Genomic DNA, 15,335 nt, shown 5'->3' with positions numbered 1-15,335 from the left:
TTCAAAGCTAAAGCTTCAGAAGGCATTTCATCAGAGAGTCTACTTTCAGTCCCTGGACAGAAGAATATAGACTCTTCTCCAGAAACTTCTCCTAGTGTAAGCCCCATGCCACACTCTGCATCAATTGCCAATCTTCAAACTGCTAGTAAACTTATTCTGAGTTCTAGACTGGTATATAGCCAACCTCTTGATCTCCCAGAAGGAGTTGAAGTAATAAGAGCAACGCCTTCAGCAGGTAAGGTAACTTGAAGAGTGGTAACTTGAGCAGTTGTAGCTCAGAGTGGTCTTCAATGGGTCAAATGGATGAACCTTTCTGAAATATGTATGTTGACAGCTCTAATTTTCTAGTAACGATGTATCTCTTTAGAAACATATACTTATTAGAAAGTTTCCTGTGATAAATAAATCAGTCTGACAGGAAATTATATGAATATTTTAATGCAAAGTTTCTTGCCTGCACTCTGATTTTCTATAAATAGGAATAATATGATAGTACAGTTGCGAAGAACAAATGTGTTCATTTACAGATCATAGAAACTTTTTTTAAATTGAAGCTTTTCATTCACGTTGTGCTAATCATGTATCACTTATTAAATACTTTTGAGCAGGAGTTGGCAGATAAATGGGGGAAAAATGTAGGATACAAGATTATAGTCTGGCTGCCCTAGAATGACACTGAGTTTAACAAGGTAGGTAAGATAGTTTGGAGGGCAGGTAAATTTAAAATGAACTGTCACTTGTAAACTGTAATTAAAGAGTTCCTAGAATAGTATTTTTGGGGAACTGAAATTGAAGGTTCAAAACCATTTCAGTTAATGGTGAATTATTTTGAGTATGAGGGTTCTTTATTGATCCATAAGATAGGTTTGAATTCAGAGTTGGAAAGATCACATTAACGGTTTATATCTGGGCTTTTGTGGCAGGTACAGATCTGGGCCAGTTTTTGGGTCGAAATTTCAGAGTATTTGGAAAGTTTGGGGTATACTCAAAATAAGTTTATTGGAATTAATAATAATAAATTATATTTTGCAAAGGCTTTATAACATTCTTGTAAATGTGTTACTTAACAGTAACACTCCAAAGGAAGTAGTAACATGATGCCTAATATTTAGATGGAACAGGCTTAGATGTTGAAGTGGCTTTCCCACCATTGCAATGGGCTGGAACTTGAATCCAGGTCTTCTGACCCCAGTCCTAATGTCTATCACTCTTCATGTTGTAGTTGACAGTGGATGGGTGGTATTGGTCTTCAGCTGTCAGGGTTCTGGTTCAGTGTTAAGAGAGTTCGAATTAATCATGGTAAAATGGTGAGATCTAGCAATCTAACTATCTGAAAACATTTTGATGGTAGGGGCAGATATAGAGTCTGTATTATTCAGGGGCAGGTTAGGGGCATTTGAATGGGAAACTGTAGTGATGACTTAAGCATCTCTGATGAAAGCAATAAGTGGAAACTGAAAATCCAGTAAGGCATGTGGTGAAGCCATATATAAATTATAACAGGTAACAGACTTCATGATTAAGGGTTGACTTGTTTTATTACATTTGAGTTTTATTTTAGTGGAATACTAACCTCACTTAAACTTAAACATCTAAAAACTGATAGATTATTATTGCATATTTTGATTTCACCAGTGGGCTGTTCAAGACTTGTAGTTACCTTGGCCAGTGGACACTTAGTATTAAGGGGAGTTTGCAGAATTACAATGAAGAAGCTTACTCTGACTTTGGATTTATCACATTGTAGAACTTGATTATTAGCATTTTATATTATAGTTCTATTATCATGACTATCTGCTTTTTCTTTTTTAAGGCCATCTGAGTTCTTCTTCAATTTATCCGGTGTGCCTTGCACCTTATTTAGTGGTAACAACTTGTTCTGACAATAAAGTTCGCTTCTGGAAGTGTAATATGGAAACCAACCCAGAATGTAAAAGTGTTGAGAAGGAAACTTACCAGTGGAGGAGATGGCCCTTGATGAATGATGAAGGAGAAGATAATACCAGTACAGTGAGCATCGTGGGAAGACCAGTTGCTGTTAGCTGTTCATACACAGGTCGCCTTGCTGTGGCTTACAAACAACCTGTCCACCACAATGGTTTTGTTTCTAAAGAATTTTCCATGCATGTTTGCATCTTTGAATGTGAATCTACAGGAGGATCAGAATGGGTTTTAGAACAAACAATTCATCTTGATGATTTGGTCAAGGTTGGAAGTGTACTTGATTCAAGGGTCAGTGTTGACAGTAATCTGTTTGTGTACAGCAAATCAGATGCACTTTTGAGCAAGGATAGATATCTTATTCCAAATATCAAACATTTAGTGCATTTGGACTGGGTATCAAAAGAAGATGGCTCCCACATTCTCACAGTGGGGGTCGGTGCTAATATCTTCATGTATGGGCGGCTTTCAGGAATTGTGACTGAGCAAATCAACAGCAAGGATGGAGTAGCTGTCATTACTTTACCACTAGGTGGTAGTATCAAGCAAGGAGTTCGGTCAAGATGGGTTCTTCTTAGATCTATAGACTTGGTATCTTCTGTCGATGGTACACCTTCTCTGCCTGTTTCTCTCTCCTGGGTGAGAGATGGGATATTGGTGGTAGGAATGGATTGTGAAATGCATGTATATGCACAGTGGAAGCATGCTGTCAAATTTGGAGACATTGAAGTTGATAGTCCTGATGCAGAAGAGACAGCGTTACAAGATCATTCTGCCTTTAAATCTAATATGTTGTCAAGAAAAAGTATTGTTGAAGGAACAGCTATTGCTGATGATGTTTTTTGTTCACCAACTGTAGTTCAAGATGGCGGCTTATTTGAGGCTGCACATGTACTTTCCCCTACTCTCCCTCAATATCATCCAACTCAGCTGCTAGAATTGATGGATTTAGGGAAAGTTCGAAGGGCTAAAGCTATTCTCTCTCATTTAGTAAAATGTATTGCAGGTGAAGTTGCAATAGTTAGAGATGCTGATGCTGGAGAAGGGACTAAGCGACATCTTTCCCGAACCATTAGCGTAAGTGGCAGTACGGCAAAGGATACAGTCACCATAGGAAAAGATGGTACTCGAGATTATACTGAAATAGATTCTATTCCTCCACTACCATTATATGCACTGCTTGCTGCAGATCAAGATACAACCTACAGAATTTCAGAAGAAAGTACAAAAATACCACAGAGCTATGAAGAGCATACCAAAAGTGAACCAGAAGATCAATATTCAGAGCTGTTCCAAATCCAGGATATAACCACAGATGATATAGATTTAGAGCCAGAAAAGAGAGAAAACAAATCAAAAGTAATAAATCTTTCTCAATATGGACCTGCTTACTTTGGCCAAGAACATGCTAGGGTACTTTCAAGTCATCTTATGCACTCAAGTCTACCAGGCCTTACTCGTTTGGAGCAGATGTTCCTTGTAGCTTTGGCTGATACAGTGGCTACCACCAGTACTGAGCTTGATGAGAGCAGAGATAAGAGTTATTCAGGTAAATATTCCCACTAAAATTTACCAAGTTACCATGAATAGAACCATTTGTATAATTTATATAATGATTCACATTAAATTGCAGTCTTTCTTTAAACTTTGTAGTGAGAAGACCTCTCTAGTAGACAGTTATTGTTACCTAATATGATTAATTGTGAAAGAAAAGACAGTTGGGGATAGGTTATGACTTGCAAATATGACTTCATGGGTTTGTGGTATCTGCATTCTCACATGAATTTTTACAACGAAAGCTTTGTGTAATTTTAGATATATGTAGTCTTGTTTTTTTCAAACATATTTACTTCTATAGCTTGTTTTAATTTTTATTTTACTTTTAGTAATAATAATGGCCCATTTGATAATTTTGCTATTGAACTAAAAGGCTTATACAGACCTCATGAACTCAACTTGTTCATCTTCCCGTTTCTAGGTATATATATTTTTTATAATTACCTAATTTTCTCTGAAAATCTTGAAAAAGAGAAAAAGAGGTTTTAATACATTTTACTATAATGTGTGTCTTGACTAATTTGCTCTATAACCAGAATATTTTTGGCTGTCTCCTGAAACTAGATTCCATTCTCTTTTATACAGATAGTTGAAGGTAATGGTGTTGATTGTAAATGATGGCATTAGCCAAGGAAACCGAAAATTATTGATCATTCATTCATTCAGTAAATATTGTGGAGGAGTGAACAATTGCTATGTGCCAGGCACTTTATGTACTTTATCATACTTAATTATCACAACAATCTTCTGGTAGGTAGCTATTATTATACTAAATTTTATAGATGAAGACACTGATCCATAGGGAGGCAAATAGGGTCACACAGGTAATAAGTGGCAGAACTGGGGTTCATATGTGGATACATGATTGCCTCCCAGCCTGTACATTATTTCACAAGATTTCCAAATTTGAAAAGAAAGACTGTTCCTCAAAGCTACCTGGAATATATCTCTTCATACAGGTTTATATCCTTATAATATATCCCCTAAGTTTTCTGTGTAGATTAAAATAACTAGAGACCTTAGAAAGTTTTGCCTCATGACCTATTTTCTAAACATGTTAATTAAACAAATCCTAATGATTATGAGGTGTTATGTGCAATAGAGCAGAATTCTCCCCAGGAGAGTCTTAAGACTTTTTTGAAAACTTTTAGAGTTTTTACTCTGGGATATTAAGAAAATAGGTATTTATAATCCATGAAAAATAGTTTATAAACTTTCTAACTCAGAACTATATGATTGGCTGGGCAGTATAAAAATGGCTCATGCTGGTCCCAGTGTACTTTCATGAGGTAGATAAGGGAGGAATTAATGTCTCCCATTTCACAGGTGGGAAGCTGAAGCTCAGAGTTTAAGTATGTTGCACATCTCAGTAAATTATTTCTAAGTAAATGAATTCTTCCAAATGGAATTAAAGGTATTCCTGACTCTGCTTTTTTTTACCCGCCATATCCAGTTTTGTGACAACTGCTACCAATTCTCATATATCTAGGATCCAGTCATTTCTCACTACTTTTTTTATTACCACTCTAGTCCAAGTCACTGTTACCTCCTGCCTGGTTATTGACAAAGTCTCCCAAAACTGCTTCATTCTTGTTACCTCAGTCTGTTGTCTACATAGGAACCAGTGATTAAAAACATTTAATCTCTTTTCTGCTCAGCATATACCAGTGGCTTGCTATCTCACTTTAGAATAAAAGCCAGATCCTTACGGAGGTCCACAAGGCCCTGTGTGATCTGTGTTCATTTTCATTCCACTACATTGGCCTCCTTGCTGTCCTAGGAAGACACTAAACACATTCCTGTCTCAAGGCCTTTGCATATTTTGTGTTCTCAGTGTGGAAAGCTTTTTCCAAGTTTATGCCTGGCTCATTCCCTCACCTCCTCAAGTTTCTGCTGAGACATCATCGTCTTGGAAAGTTCTTCCCTGGGTATACTATATAAAATAGAATCCCCTTGTTCCAGTACTCCCTTTCTGTCAAGCCTACTTTTTATTTCTCTCCATAGCATTACTTTCTGCCAGACACATTGTTTTTTGTTTTTGTCTCCTAAAATGAAAGCACCATGAGAGGAGAGATTTTGTCTTATTCACTGTCAAATCCCCAGCACCTACACTGTGCCTTTCCTGTAGTAGGTACTTGATTTGTTGAATAAATAAATGAATGGGTGGATGAACAAAGATAGCTAATGGGAAGTAGAGCTGGAACTTAAACTTTGAGATTTTAAAACATTTTATATTCTTCTAGAAAATATTATTTGATTCAACATTCTTAGTACTTCCCAAGTGGCAGTTACTGGACTGGGTGCTGGTCATAACTTTTGTGTTGCTTCTCCAACAGTGTCTATAATTTTAATGAAACTCCTCACACTTCATACCTTTGTGCAACTTTTAAATAGGAGTTAAGTTTGTGAAATCAGGTTAAGGGTCAACCTTAGCTTTGTAAAACTAGCCTAGGGAATCGAATTTTAAATCTTTCATAGTACTATATTTCAATTGAGCTAACCAGACTAGAAAATATTAGCTTTTTAATTAACAGTGATAATAAATAATGATTTCATTTTAGATATGTAATTTCTATCTTTTCAATCTCATCTAACTTCATGTGGGAAATGCTTCTTAAAATTGTACCTAGCTTACTATAGTTAATATATTTTTTATTGGATTTCAAGATTTCATTTATTATGAATAGCTGTAAGTACTGTTATTACCTATACTAATAGGGAATTATATTTTCCCCAGTCATTTTTCATTTGGGAGTTTTTGTATTTACAAATACCTTTTGTAAAGATGTATTTCTTATAAAGATATTTGACTGTTAGCAAAGGGATACACTCAAACATACATCTTGTGTAAATCGTTATTATTGAATTTAATGCTTATTTCCTAATTATTTACTGGTTTGTGACAGTTTTCCTGAAACATATTTTCTATTTGCTTTATAGGAAGGGACACATTAGACGAGTGTGGTTTGAGATACTTGCTAGCTATGCGTTTGCACACGTGCCTTTTGACATCGTTGCCTCCTTTATACCGAGTACAGCTACTTCATCAAGGTATTTAACTCCTTGTTTGGACCTTTCCACAACTTTTATTTCATATTGTAGTGGAATACTTGTATTTATATTTGTGTATAAGAATTAGCCAAGTCATTATATACATACATCCTTAAGATCTTCTAGCCACATAGTTTACCCACTTACCCTTTTTCTGTGCCTCTTTCAGCTCTGTTCTGCAACTTTTACTCTTCTATCTCAGTTTCTCAGACTTACTAAAGTCATAGTAGCTTAGTAGTAAACCCTAAGGCCATAAGGGACTCCTGGGTGGCTCAGTTATTGAGCACCTGCCTTCAGCCCAAGACGTGATCCTGGAGTCCTGGGATCGAGTCCCACATAGGACTCCCTGCATGGAGCCTGCTTCTTCCTTTGCCTGTGTCTCTGCCTCTGTGTGTGTGTGTGTGTGTGTGTGTGTGTGTGTGTGTCTCATAAATAAATAAATAAAATCTTTTTTAAAAAAGTGGCCCTGAATTTCTTTGACAACTGATATATTTTCTTTAAAAATTGTGTGATTTTTGCCCTATGTATTATTATTTATGTTTATTTTAATATAAGCATTTTGTTATAAGTCATATACTCACAAGGAAAGCTGATGTTTCAGGAATATCTGCCCGATAGCAATGCAGTAGATTTACATACTTGTAGTACACTGTCACATACCCTGATTTGAAATGTAAGGATTTATGTCAGCCCCCTAATTGACAGATTAAAAAAACTATAAAGTGACCTGCCAAGATATAGGGCTACTGATAGAGTTCGGAGCTAGAATCCCAGCCCAGTGCAGTTTTTATTAGGCTATATTCCTTTTGAAACCAGCATCCTGGATGCAGTCCTATAAATAATGCTTTAGTATTGTAGGAACTAGAATACCAGGCTCTATAATTTCTTGGTCTTACCCATAACACTTACCCTTTACCCTCATGTAATTCTAAATAGCTGTCTGATATCCATTGTGTTTCTAAACTGTGCTTCATCTATCCAGTCCTTTAATTTTGAAACAGATTTTGCTGGTTTTCTTTTCTATATGAATGATCACTGTGATGAATGACCATATTACTTTGCATATAGATATTTATGTATATATCTGATTATTTCCTCGTGTTACTTTCCAACAGTGGAATCCGAGGGCTTGAAAATTCTTAACTCTTTTTTTTTAAGGTGGTTGTTTTTATTTTTAATGTTTCAGTCAACAGTTTACAGTATTACCAGGCTGATATTCTAAATTCTGAATGTAACTGTACCTTACTGGTTTTTTTTTTATTCAAGTATAATTAATATACAGTGTTAGTTTCAGGTATACAATATGATGATTCATCAATTCCATATACTTTTCAGTGTTCATCAAGATAAGCATACTCTTAAATCCTGTTCTGTTTCACCCATCTGCCTGCCCACCTCCCCTCTGGCAACCACCAGTTCTCTGTATTTAAGAGTGAAATTTCTTAACTCTTGATAGGTATTGCCCCAGACAGAAACACTGTCTTCCATTATATTCCCAGAAGCAGTGTTTGATGATTCCAAAGTTTAACCCATTGTTGACACTTGATACTATCACTGTATTGTTTTTTATTTTATTTTTTTGATATTAAACAATCTGTGCCATTTGATTAGGTTTTAAACAATCTGTGCCATTCGATTAGGTTTAAAAAGTGGTATCTCAACGGTTCTTTTATATTTTAGTTTTAAATGATAGTGCTGAATCACTTAATGACCATTGAGGAATTGAAAATTCCATTTTTCCCTTTGATACAGGTAAAACACTGGACATAAGACGTGATTGGTATTATAGGAACAGTTTTCAGGGAAAGTTAAGTAGCCAGTATATAGGTAGAAAGGCTAAGAACAGAGAAAAACTGCAAAGAATAGTTGTTATTGGTAGAGAAAAAATAAATTGATAAATAACTAACTACATGTTGGTGCCCCTGTTCTTTTTCTTCTTAATATCTTTTCTTGGTATAGGATATGGGGCAGATCACCTTAAACTCTGAAGTTTTGATTTTTTAACCTGTAAAATAGGGGGCTGATATAAATCCTTGTATCTCAAATCAGGGTGTGTGGCAGTGTGCTACAAGTATGCAAATCTACTGGATTACTATATGACAGATATTCCTCAAACAACAGCTTTACTTGTGAGTATATGACTTATGATACAATGCTTGTATTAAAATAAATAGGCTTCCACATATATTCACTGCACTTTTAATCTTGCCTTCTGAACCTAATTCCCCTGACATACCTGTGTGTTTATTGTTCCCACTTAATCATACTAAAAGTTTAATCAATCCCATTTCACTTACAGGTATGAAGTGTAATATATTTTATATTATTCTTTATATGATAAATTTGCAGTTAGCAAAGTTATTCTGTGTGTATTGCTATGTAATAGCAACTTATAAAGCAAAGTGTCGGTAGTTTGATATAGTGATTATTTCTTAAATTGGGCAAAGATTTAAAAAGTGAGAAAATTAATCTGCCTTTTAGATTCCAAAAAACTACAAATTGATGTTATTAAATCTTGACCATTTCCCCCTAAATTTTTGGTGGCAGTCAAGGCTTGTTGCACTAATTTTTTTGTGCTGTGATTTCAAGCACAGTTGTATATAAATGTTAGCATAGGAAATTTAAAAGATTTAAGATTATTACTCAAAATAGTCATAATAAGTTTTCCTTTTATACTTTCTAAAGGAACTGTTGTAAAGCAGTAATGGTTAGAAAAGCTTGAAACTGTATTGGAAGTCTATATAGTAGTTGTTAATGAAAAAAATCATATGTAGTAATATTGATGGTCTTAGAGCATTGAGAAGCCTGTACTGTAATGTACAGTACATCATTGACTTCAGACATGAGGTCCAAAATAGGTCCATATAGATGTCTATGTTGACCAGTTTGGCCTCTTTCCTAGGCTCCTCTGGTTCTTCCTGGCATTCCCGCTATGTGTCACCAATCAGTGTGTCATTTTCCTTGTTTCCTCTTCACCTGCTCTAAGTGGAACGAAGTGTTATCAGAAGTTCAGCTGCTGATAAACTCTCTTGTACTCCCACGTCTGATAGTGTTGCCTCTAAAAGCGGCCTAGAGCCCCGTCAGTCTTCTACCAGGGCAAAAAGAGTTTGCCATATATCACCAGTGTTAGGCAGCTTTAAACTACTTTTAACCAAGATGCCGGAGGCAGAGAAATGTGTTCCCTGCTATTCCCTGCAACTCTACTGCAGGTTAGACTTCACTGTGAAATACGTAGTTCATTGGCTGTTTGGTTAAGTGGCGCAGTTTCCAGTAGTCGGTGCTAAGGAATATGGTCTGCAAGCAAGGGGCTTGCTGTGAAGAAACTGAAAAAAACTCCCAAGGACACAGGCCGAGATATTTTGACTTGACCAGAGCTTTCACTGTTGATAAGTGTGGTGCGTGTACGTGTGTGTGTATGTATAAATGACCCGATGTCCAAATATCTTTCCAGTGGTTAAGTTTTAGTGCCTATGTTTTTGCAGAGAAAAAAGCAAATATTTTGGAAAAAAGAAGTTTTTGGTTTTGTATATTCTGCTATTGCTCCATGTGTTTAGAAGCGTGTAGTGTAAAACTGAGTGAGGAAAGACCTCCTTTTACCTTTTTTTTTTCCTGCTTGGAAATTCTTCCCAGAGTGAATAAATGCATGACTGTGTGAAAAGTTGTTTTGTGTTCTTTTTTGATATAGTTCTGAAGGTTATTATTTTGTATTTCTAATTTAGGTGTGTCTACCTGCCACTTTGCCTGGGCTTTTCATTCTGAGGCTGAGGAGGAACTGATTAATATGATTCCGGCCATTCAGAGAGGGGACCCTCAGTGGTCTGAGTTAAGAGCTATGGGAATAGGTTGGTGGGTCAGAAATATTAACACTCTTCGAAGATGCATTGAAAAGGTAACTTTACTTCATTGGATGCTTAAGTTAAAAAAAATCTTGATGGGACACTTGGGTGGCTCAGCGGTTGAGCATCTGCCTTCAGCTCAGGGCATGATCCTGGAGTCCCGGGATCGGGTCCCACGTCGGGCTCCCTGCATAGAGCCTGCTTCTCCCTCTGCCTGTGTCTCTGCCTCTCTCTCTGTGTCTCTCATGAATAAATAAATAAAATCTTTTTTAAAAATCTTAAAGGATAAAAGATACTGTCTTCCAGAAAATCTGTTGTAGGGAATTAGTTTGTACATCTTGAGATCTTGAGAATTTCTTAAATAAAAAGTTTTGGAGATTCCAAAAACTTGGCCTTTATGAAATGTTTCTGTAGTATATCAGTTGCCTTTTACCATACATACTGAGTTTATAATATTTATAGAATTGCATGTTTTCTGCTATCAGTTGAGGTATGTCCTAGCTTGAGAAAATTCAGGGTTCTTTTTTTTTAAATAACTGGCAGTATGTCATGGATATGAAAAGTACAACACAGGGAATGTAGTCAGTAAAGTTGTAGTAACATTGTACTGTGACAGATGGCAACTGCACTTACTGTGGTGAGTGCTGCATAATGTATAGTATTGTCGAATCGCTGTTATACATCCAAAACTATATTTTAACATTGAATGTTGGGTGGGAGGATGGGGTAACTGGGTGATGGGCACTAAAGAGGGCCCTTGATGGGATGAGCACCAGGTGTTACACTGTGTGTTGACAAATTGAATTTAAATAAAAATTAAATTAAATTTAAAAATTAAGAAAAAAACATTGGATGTCAACTATACTTCAATAATAATATTTACAAAAGAAAACACAGAAATCTAAATTTAGAAAACAAACTTCAGTTCTTTTCAGATATGTACACTATAGATATAAAAACTTTTTTTATATAAAGGATTCTCTGTGTGGCTACATTAATAAATAGCAAACTTCCTTTGCATACTTAAAATACCATTCAATAAAAGGTTTTGATTTGTGTGCACTTGAGGAATATATCTGTGGCAACAAATTAAACATGCTATAAAATTTTTTAAGACAGGCTTTTGGAATCCATTTTCTGGTAGATTCCCTTTAGAAAAAAATTTGTCCCATAATTTGTTAGTGGAAGCTGAAAGTTCTTTCAGTGTTGCAGTAACAGACTGTTGGTGAGCACCTACTGTGTGCCAGGTTGGTGCTGGTTGCTTTTCATAGATTATTTCATATAATCTGGCCCTGTGTTAGCATCTCCATTTCCACATGTTGGACTAGATCTAGAGAGGTTAAGTAACCCACACGCTCCTGGCATTTTTAAGTATTAGACTGAGTCTGTGCCCTTTCTACTCTACGGGGGTTAGAAAGGTGAAATTCTCACTTATTGTTTACTTGTAGGAGTTCATTGAAATTCCTCCAGGTACAATTAATGATACTACATTTGTGAAGTATAGATTTATTTCTCCCAAGAGGAATTCATTCCTCTACAGTAGTCGTCATCAAATTTTAGTGTGTCCAAAGAATCACCTGGCAAACTTTATTTAAAGTGCATATTCCCTCAGGCCCATTTTCATTTGGTAAATTGAGGGTGATTAGAGATGTGCTGTCTTCATCTCAGCATCCTGAGATTCTGGTGTTCATCATGGCCCTCAGATCAGTTTGAAATGTAAGCACAGAAGTGCCATTTTCTTGTTACATGTAAAATTGACAATAAGATACCAGTATTTCTCTCTTGAAAATAGGCACAAATGTAAGAAGGAATTTATTCTCACACCAACCAAGTAATGTAGTTTCTGGTGTGTAGGGCAAGTTAATTGTTACAGCATGTACATAACACAATACATTAAATTTTTTATATTCTAAAGCAATGAGAAAAGGACATCTTTGAAATGTTTCAGATGTCTACAAAGATCTTTTTAATTCCATCAACAATTGGTTGTGTCATATAATTATTTCTGATATGTTACATACAATTTATTTCCACAAGAGATTATCTCTTAAAATCGCATCAAAGAGTTACAATAATTTTTTGCCTTAAGATATATATTATAAATCCTTAGCTAAAAATGAACAAAAATTTCTCTAAAATTATTAAACATCAGAATTAAAATTATTAAACATCCGAATACTAAGTTAAATGACTGAAGGCAGAAAAAAATACCAAAAAAGTAGAAGAGAAATAAGATAAACAAGTATTGAGAATACAGCATTTTTGTGACTCAATTTCCCCCTCTCCCATGCCTTGGTAGTTTCTTTACTATGAGTCACTGTGAGCTAATTGTTGTTTCTTATTATTATATCTCTCAACTTAGTGATTTCCAGAAGTTTTCTAAGTGTCTTTGAAAAACTTAGATATGGTCTGTATGGTAATCGTGTTCAAAACAATATAATTATATACAATAATGTTACTGGCTTAATTCTTAAACTTAACACTGAGTTGATTGGTTCTGCATGAATTCGGCAGTTTTGGTTATAAGCTCCCAAGGAGAGTATCAGTCATGTGCTCACTTAGACTCTTTCTCATGGAATTTCTAAGAACTGAAATATGTAAGCTCTTCAAAATAATGGAGCTTCAGCCTTCTGTATTTTAATTACATGCCAGAAAGAAGGTGTCAGTCTTTTAGAATTATTAAAATTTGATTGGAAAAATACCAGCAAAGAATGTTTTTAAAAAACAGTGGAACACTTATTTTTGTCTGTAATTTTTTAAGTGTGTGTGTTATAGTTGATATTCACAGATGTCTGTATCAATATGAGTTGAGAAAGCTTAAATTGTGAAATTGCATAGCCTGTAGAAGTTATTAGCATTTTGGCTTTTATAAAACATTAAGAAATGTAACATTTAATTTTCATGAAGAAGATCCTATCTATTGAATATTCTGCCTTTTTTGTTGTTGTTGTTTCCTAGGGTAGATAGTTTCATTACCACTGGGATTCTAATCCCTTTTCCACACTTTACTATGTAGCCTTAGGCAATTCATTTAACTTCTCTGTGTCTCCATTGCGGCCTATGTAAAAATAAGGATAATTCTCATGAATTGTGGTCGTTTAAGTAAGATAAATAAAAGGCAGTTAGATTGGTGCTTGGTACATGGTAAGTAATCAGTAAATGCTAGTTGCTATTATTATTTTTATTAAAATTACGTACAAATGGTTGTCTCTCAGAGTATATATCATAAGCTACTGGAGATTGTGGAATAGAGCAAACTTTTTTCAATCTCCATGGTTCCAATCAGTCATGTAAGAGCAGGGAACCAGTAACTCTTGGTTAATTGGTTGTAATTCTTTTATAAAATAGTCAACTTAATAGAATATTTTATTTACCATTTAGGTTGCCAAGGCTTCTTTTCAAAGGAACAATGATGCCTTGGATGCTGCATTATTCTACCTTTCCATGAAGAAGAAAGCAGTGGTATGGGGTCTGTTTAGGTAAATTGCCTCAACATTGTACATGATTTAATGAAATGAAGATTGTACTGCAAATCTCTGATGCTAATACTTTTGAAAGTACTTAGATATATGAGCTTGACCAGATCAGCTTACTTTTTTGTGTCTTGGTTTCTTTATCTGCAAAAAATGGGCATAATATTGGTTCAGCTTAACATAAAGGGTGACATATTGTTAAAAAAAAGTTGATAAAAGCATTTTGAAAAGTACACAATGCTCCTGTGTGCTGTTTATGTGTATATAAGGATTTTGAGCTTTCCTTATTAGAAGTGAAGCTTGGTAACAGACGCCTATTACTGAAGTTACTGTTTTTGATGGATGTTTGGGGTTATTTTCACATATTGTGCAAAGGATTCAAAATATTTTAGATTTCCTTTAACCGCTGATACTTGTGTTCTCGTTCCCAGGTCCCAGCATGATGAAAAGATGACAACATTTTTCAGCCACAACTTTAATGAAGATAGATGGCGTAAAGCCGCTTTGAAAAATGCTTTCTCTTTACTTGGAAAACAACGCTTTGAACAATCTGCTGCCTTTTTCTTGTTAGCCGGCTCATTGAAAGATGCCATAGAGGTATGAATAAAGAAAACATGTTGTGAGATATTTGTAGGAGATTGAAAACCTGAAAAGTTTGTAGAGTAGACTGTAATTTTCTGTCTGGTAACTACAGAGGTCACCAAACTTAAACAGTGGTGTAGTAACAAGCAAAATTATAAATCAATTCAAGTGTGAAACATAAACCAAAAATTTTATATAGGGAATATGGTACACTTCAAGTGTATATGCATGAAAAAATGGCAAAAAATGGTTTATGAATACTTTCTTCCTAGCTATTTTATGATTCTAAACTATTTCAAGTCTGCATAGGTCACAACCTCCTCCTTTGGGGTAGATAGAGGCAGCTACTTTTAAGTTCTTTTTTTTTCCTAAATGAAATTCATAGATAAGGAACTGGAATTGCTATTTGTACTGTTTGTAATGTAGTCTTAGGTATTTGAAAATGAATGAAAGAGGTAAGACTTTGCATTTTTTTGATATATACTCCTGGCAGCTGATAAGAGAGAAATCATGAATGTTACTGTTATGAGACCTTCCTCCTAGGATAGTTATTGTCATTATGAACAATCCAAACAGGTGAAGGAAAAATAAGAAATAATTGGAAATAATATATTATAGAAGAAATAGGAAGTGTTCAATGAAGAGAAGTTCTCTATATTTAGGAGTAGTCATATATTCAAAATTATCTCTGGTGTATGATTTTTTAAATTAACAAATATTTATAATTTTGACATGGGAATTTTAACCTAAAGATAATCAGGAGAAGAGAAATAGTGATTGAGAGATGTTTATGTTGCCTGAATGATCTCAAATACTCTATATAAGTAATTAAATTAGAATATAAACTCAGAGAGAGTAAAGAATATGTTGCTTTATTTCATGTTATTTGTTTTGT

The 15,335-nt window shown here is 35.0% G+C and overlaps 1 protein-coding gene across 1 annotated transcript in view; it reads left to right on the top strand.

The window, feature by feature from the left end:
• The window catches only part of DMXL2 (Dmx like 2), a 152,974-nt gene that overhangs the window by 102,542 nt on the left and 35,097 nt on the right, over nucleotides 1-15,335 (top strand). Inside the window, 6 exon segments of the mRNA XM_038580419.1 lie at nucleotides 8-235; nucleotides 1,814-3,490; nucleotides 6,439-6,549; nucleotides 10,269-10,438; nucleotides 13,767-13,864; nucleotides 14,290-14,455. Of these exon segments, the coding sequence (XP_038436347.1) occupies nucleotides 8-235; nucleotides 1,814-3,490; nucleotides 6,439-6,549; nucleotides 10,269-10,438; nucleotides 13,767-13,864; nucleotides 14,290-14,455 (2,450 nt within the window).

This window comes from Canis lupus, chromosome 30 (genome assembly GCF_011100685.1).
Source record: "Canis lupus familiaris isolate Mischka breed German Shepherd chromosome 30, alternate assembly UU_Cfam_GSD_1.0, whole genome shotgun sequence".
Lineage (NCBI taxonomy): Eukaryota > Metazoa > Chordata > Mammalia > Carnivora > Canidae > Canis > Canis lupus.
Note: the sequence above shows the minus strand (reverse complement) of the source record. Positions and strands in the feature narration are given on the sequence as shown.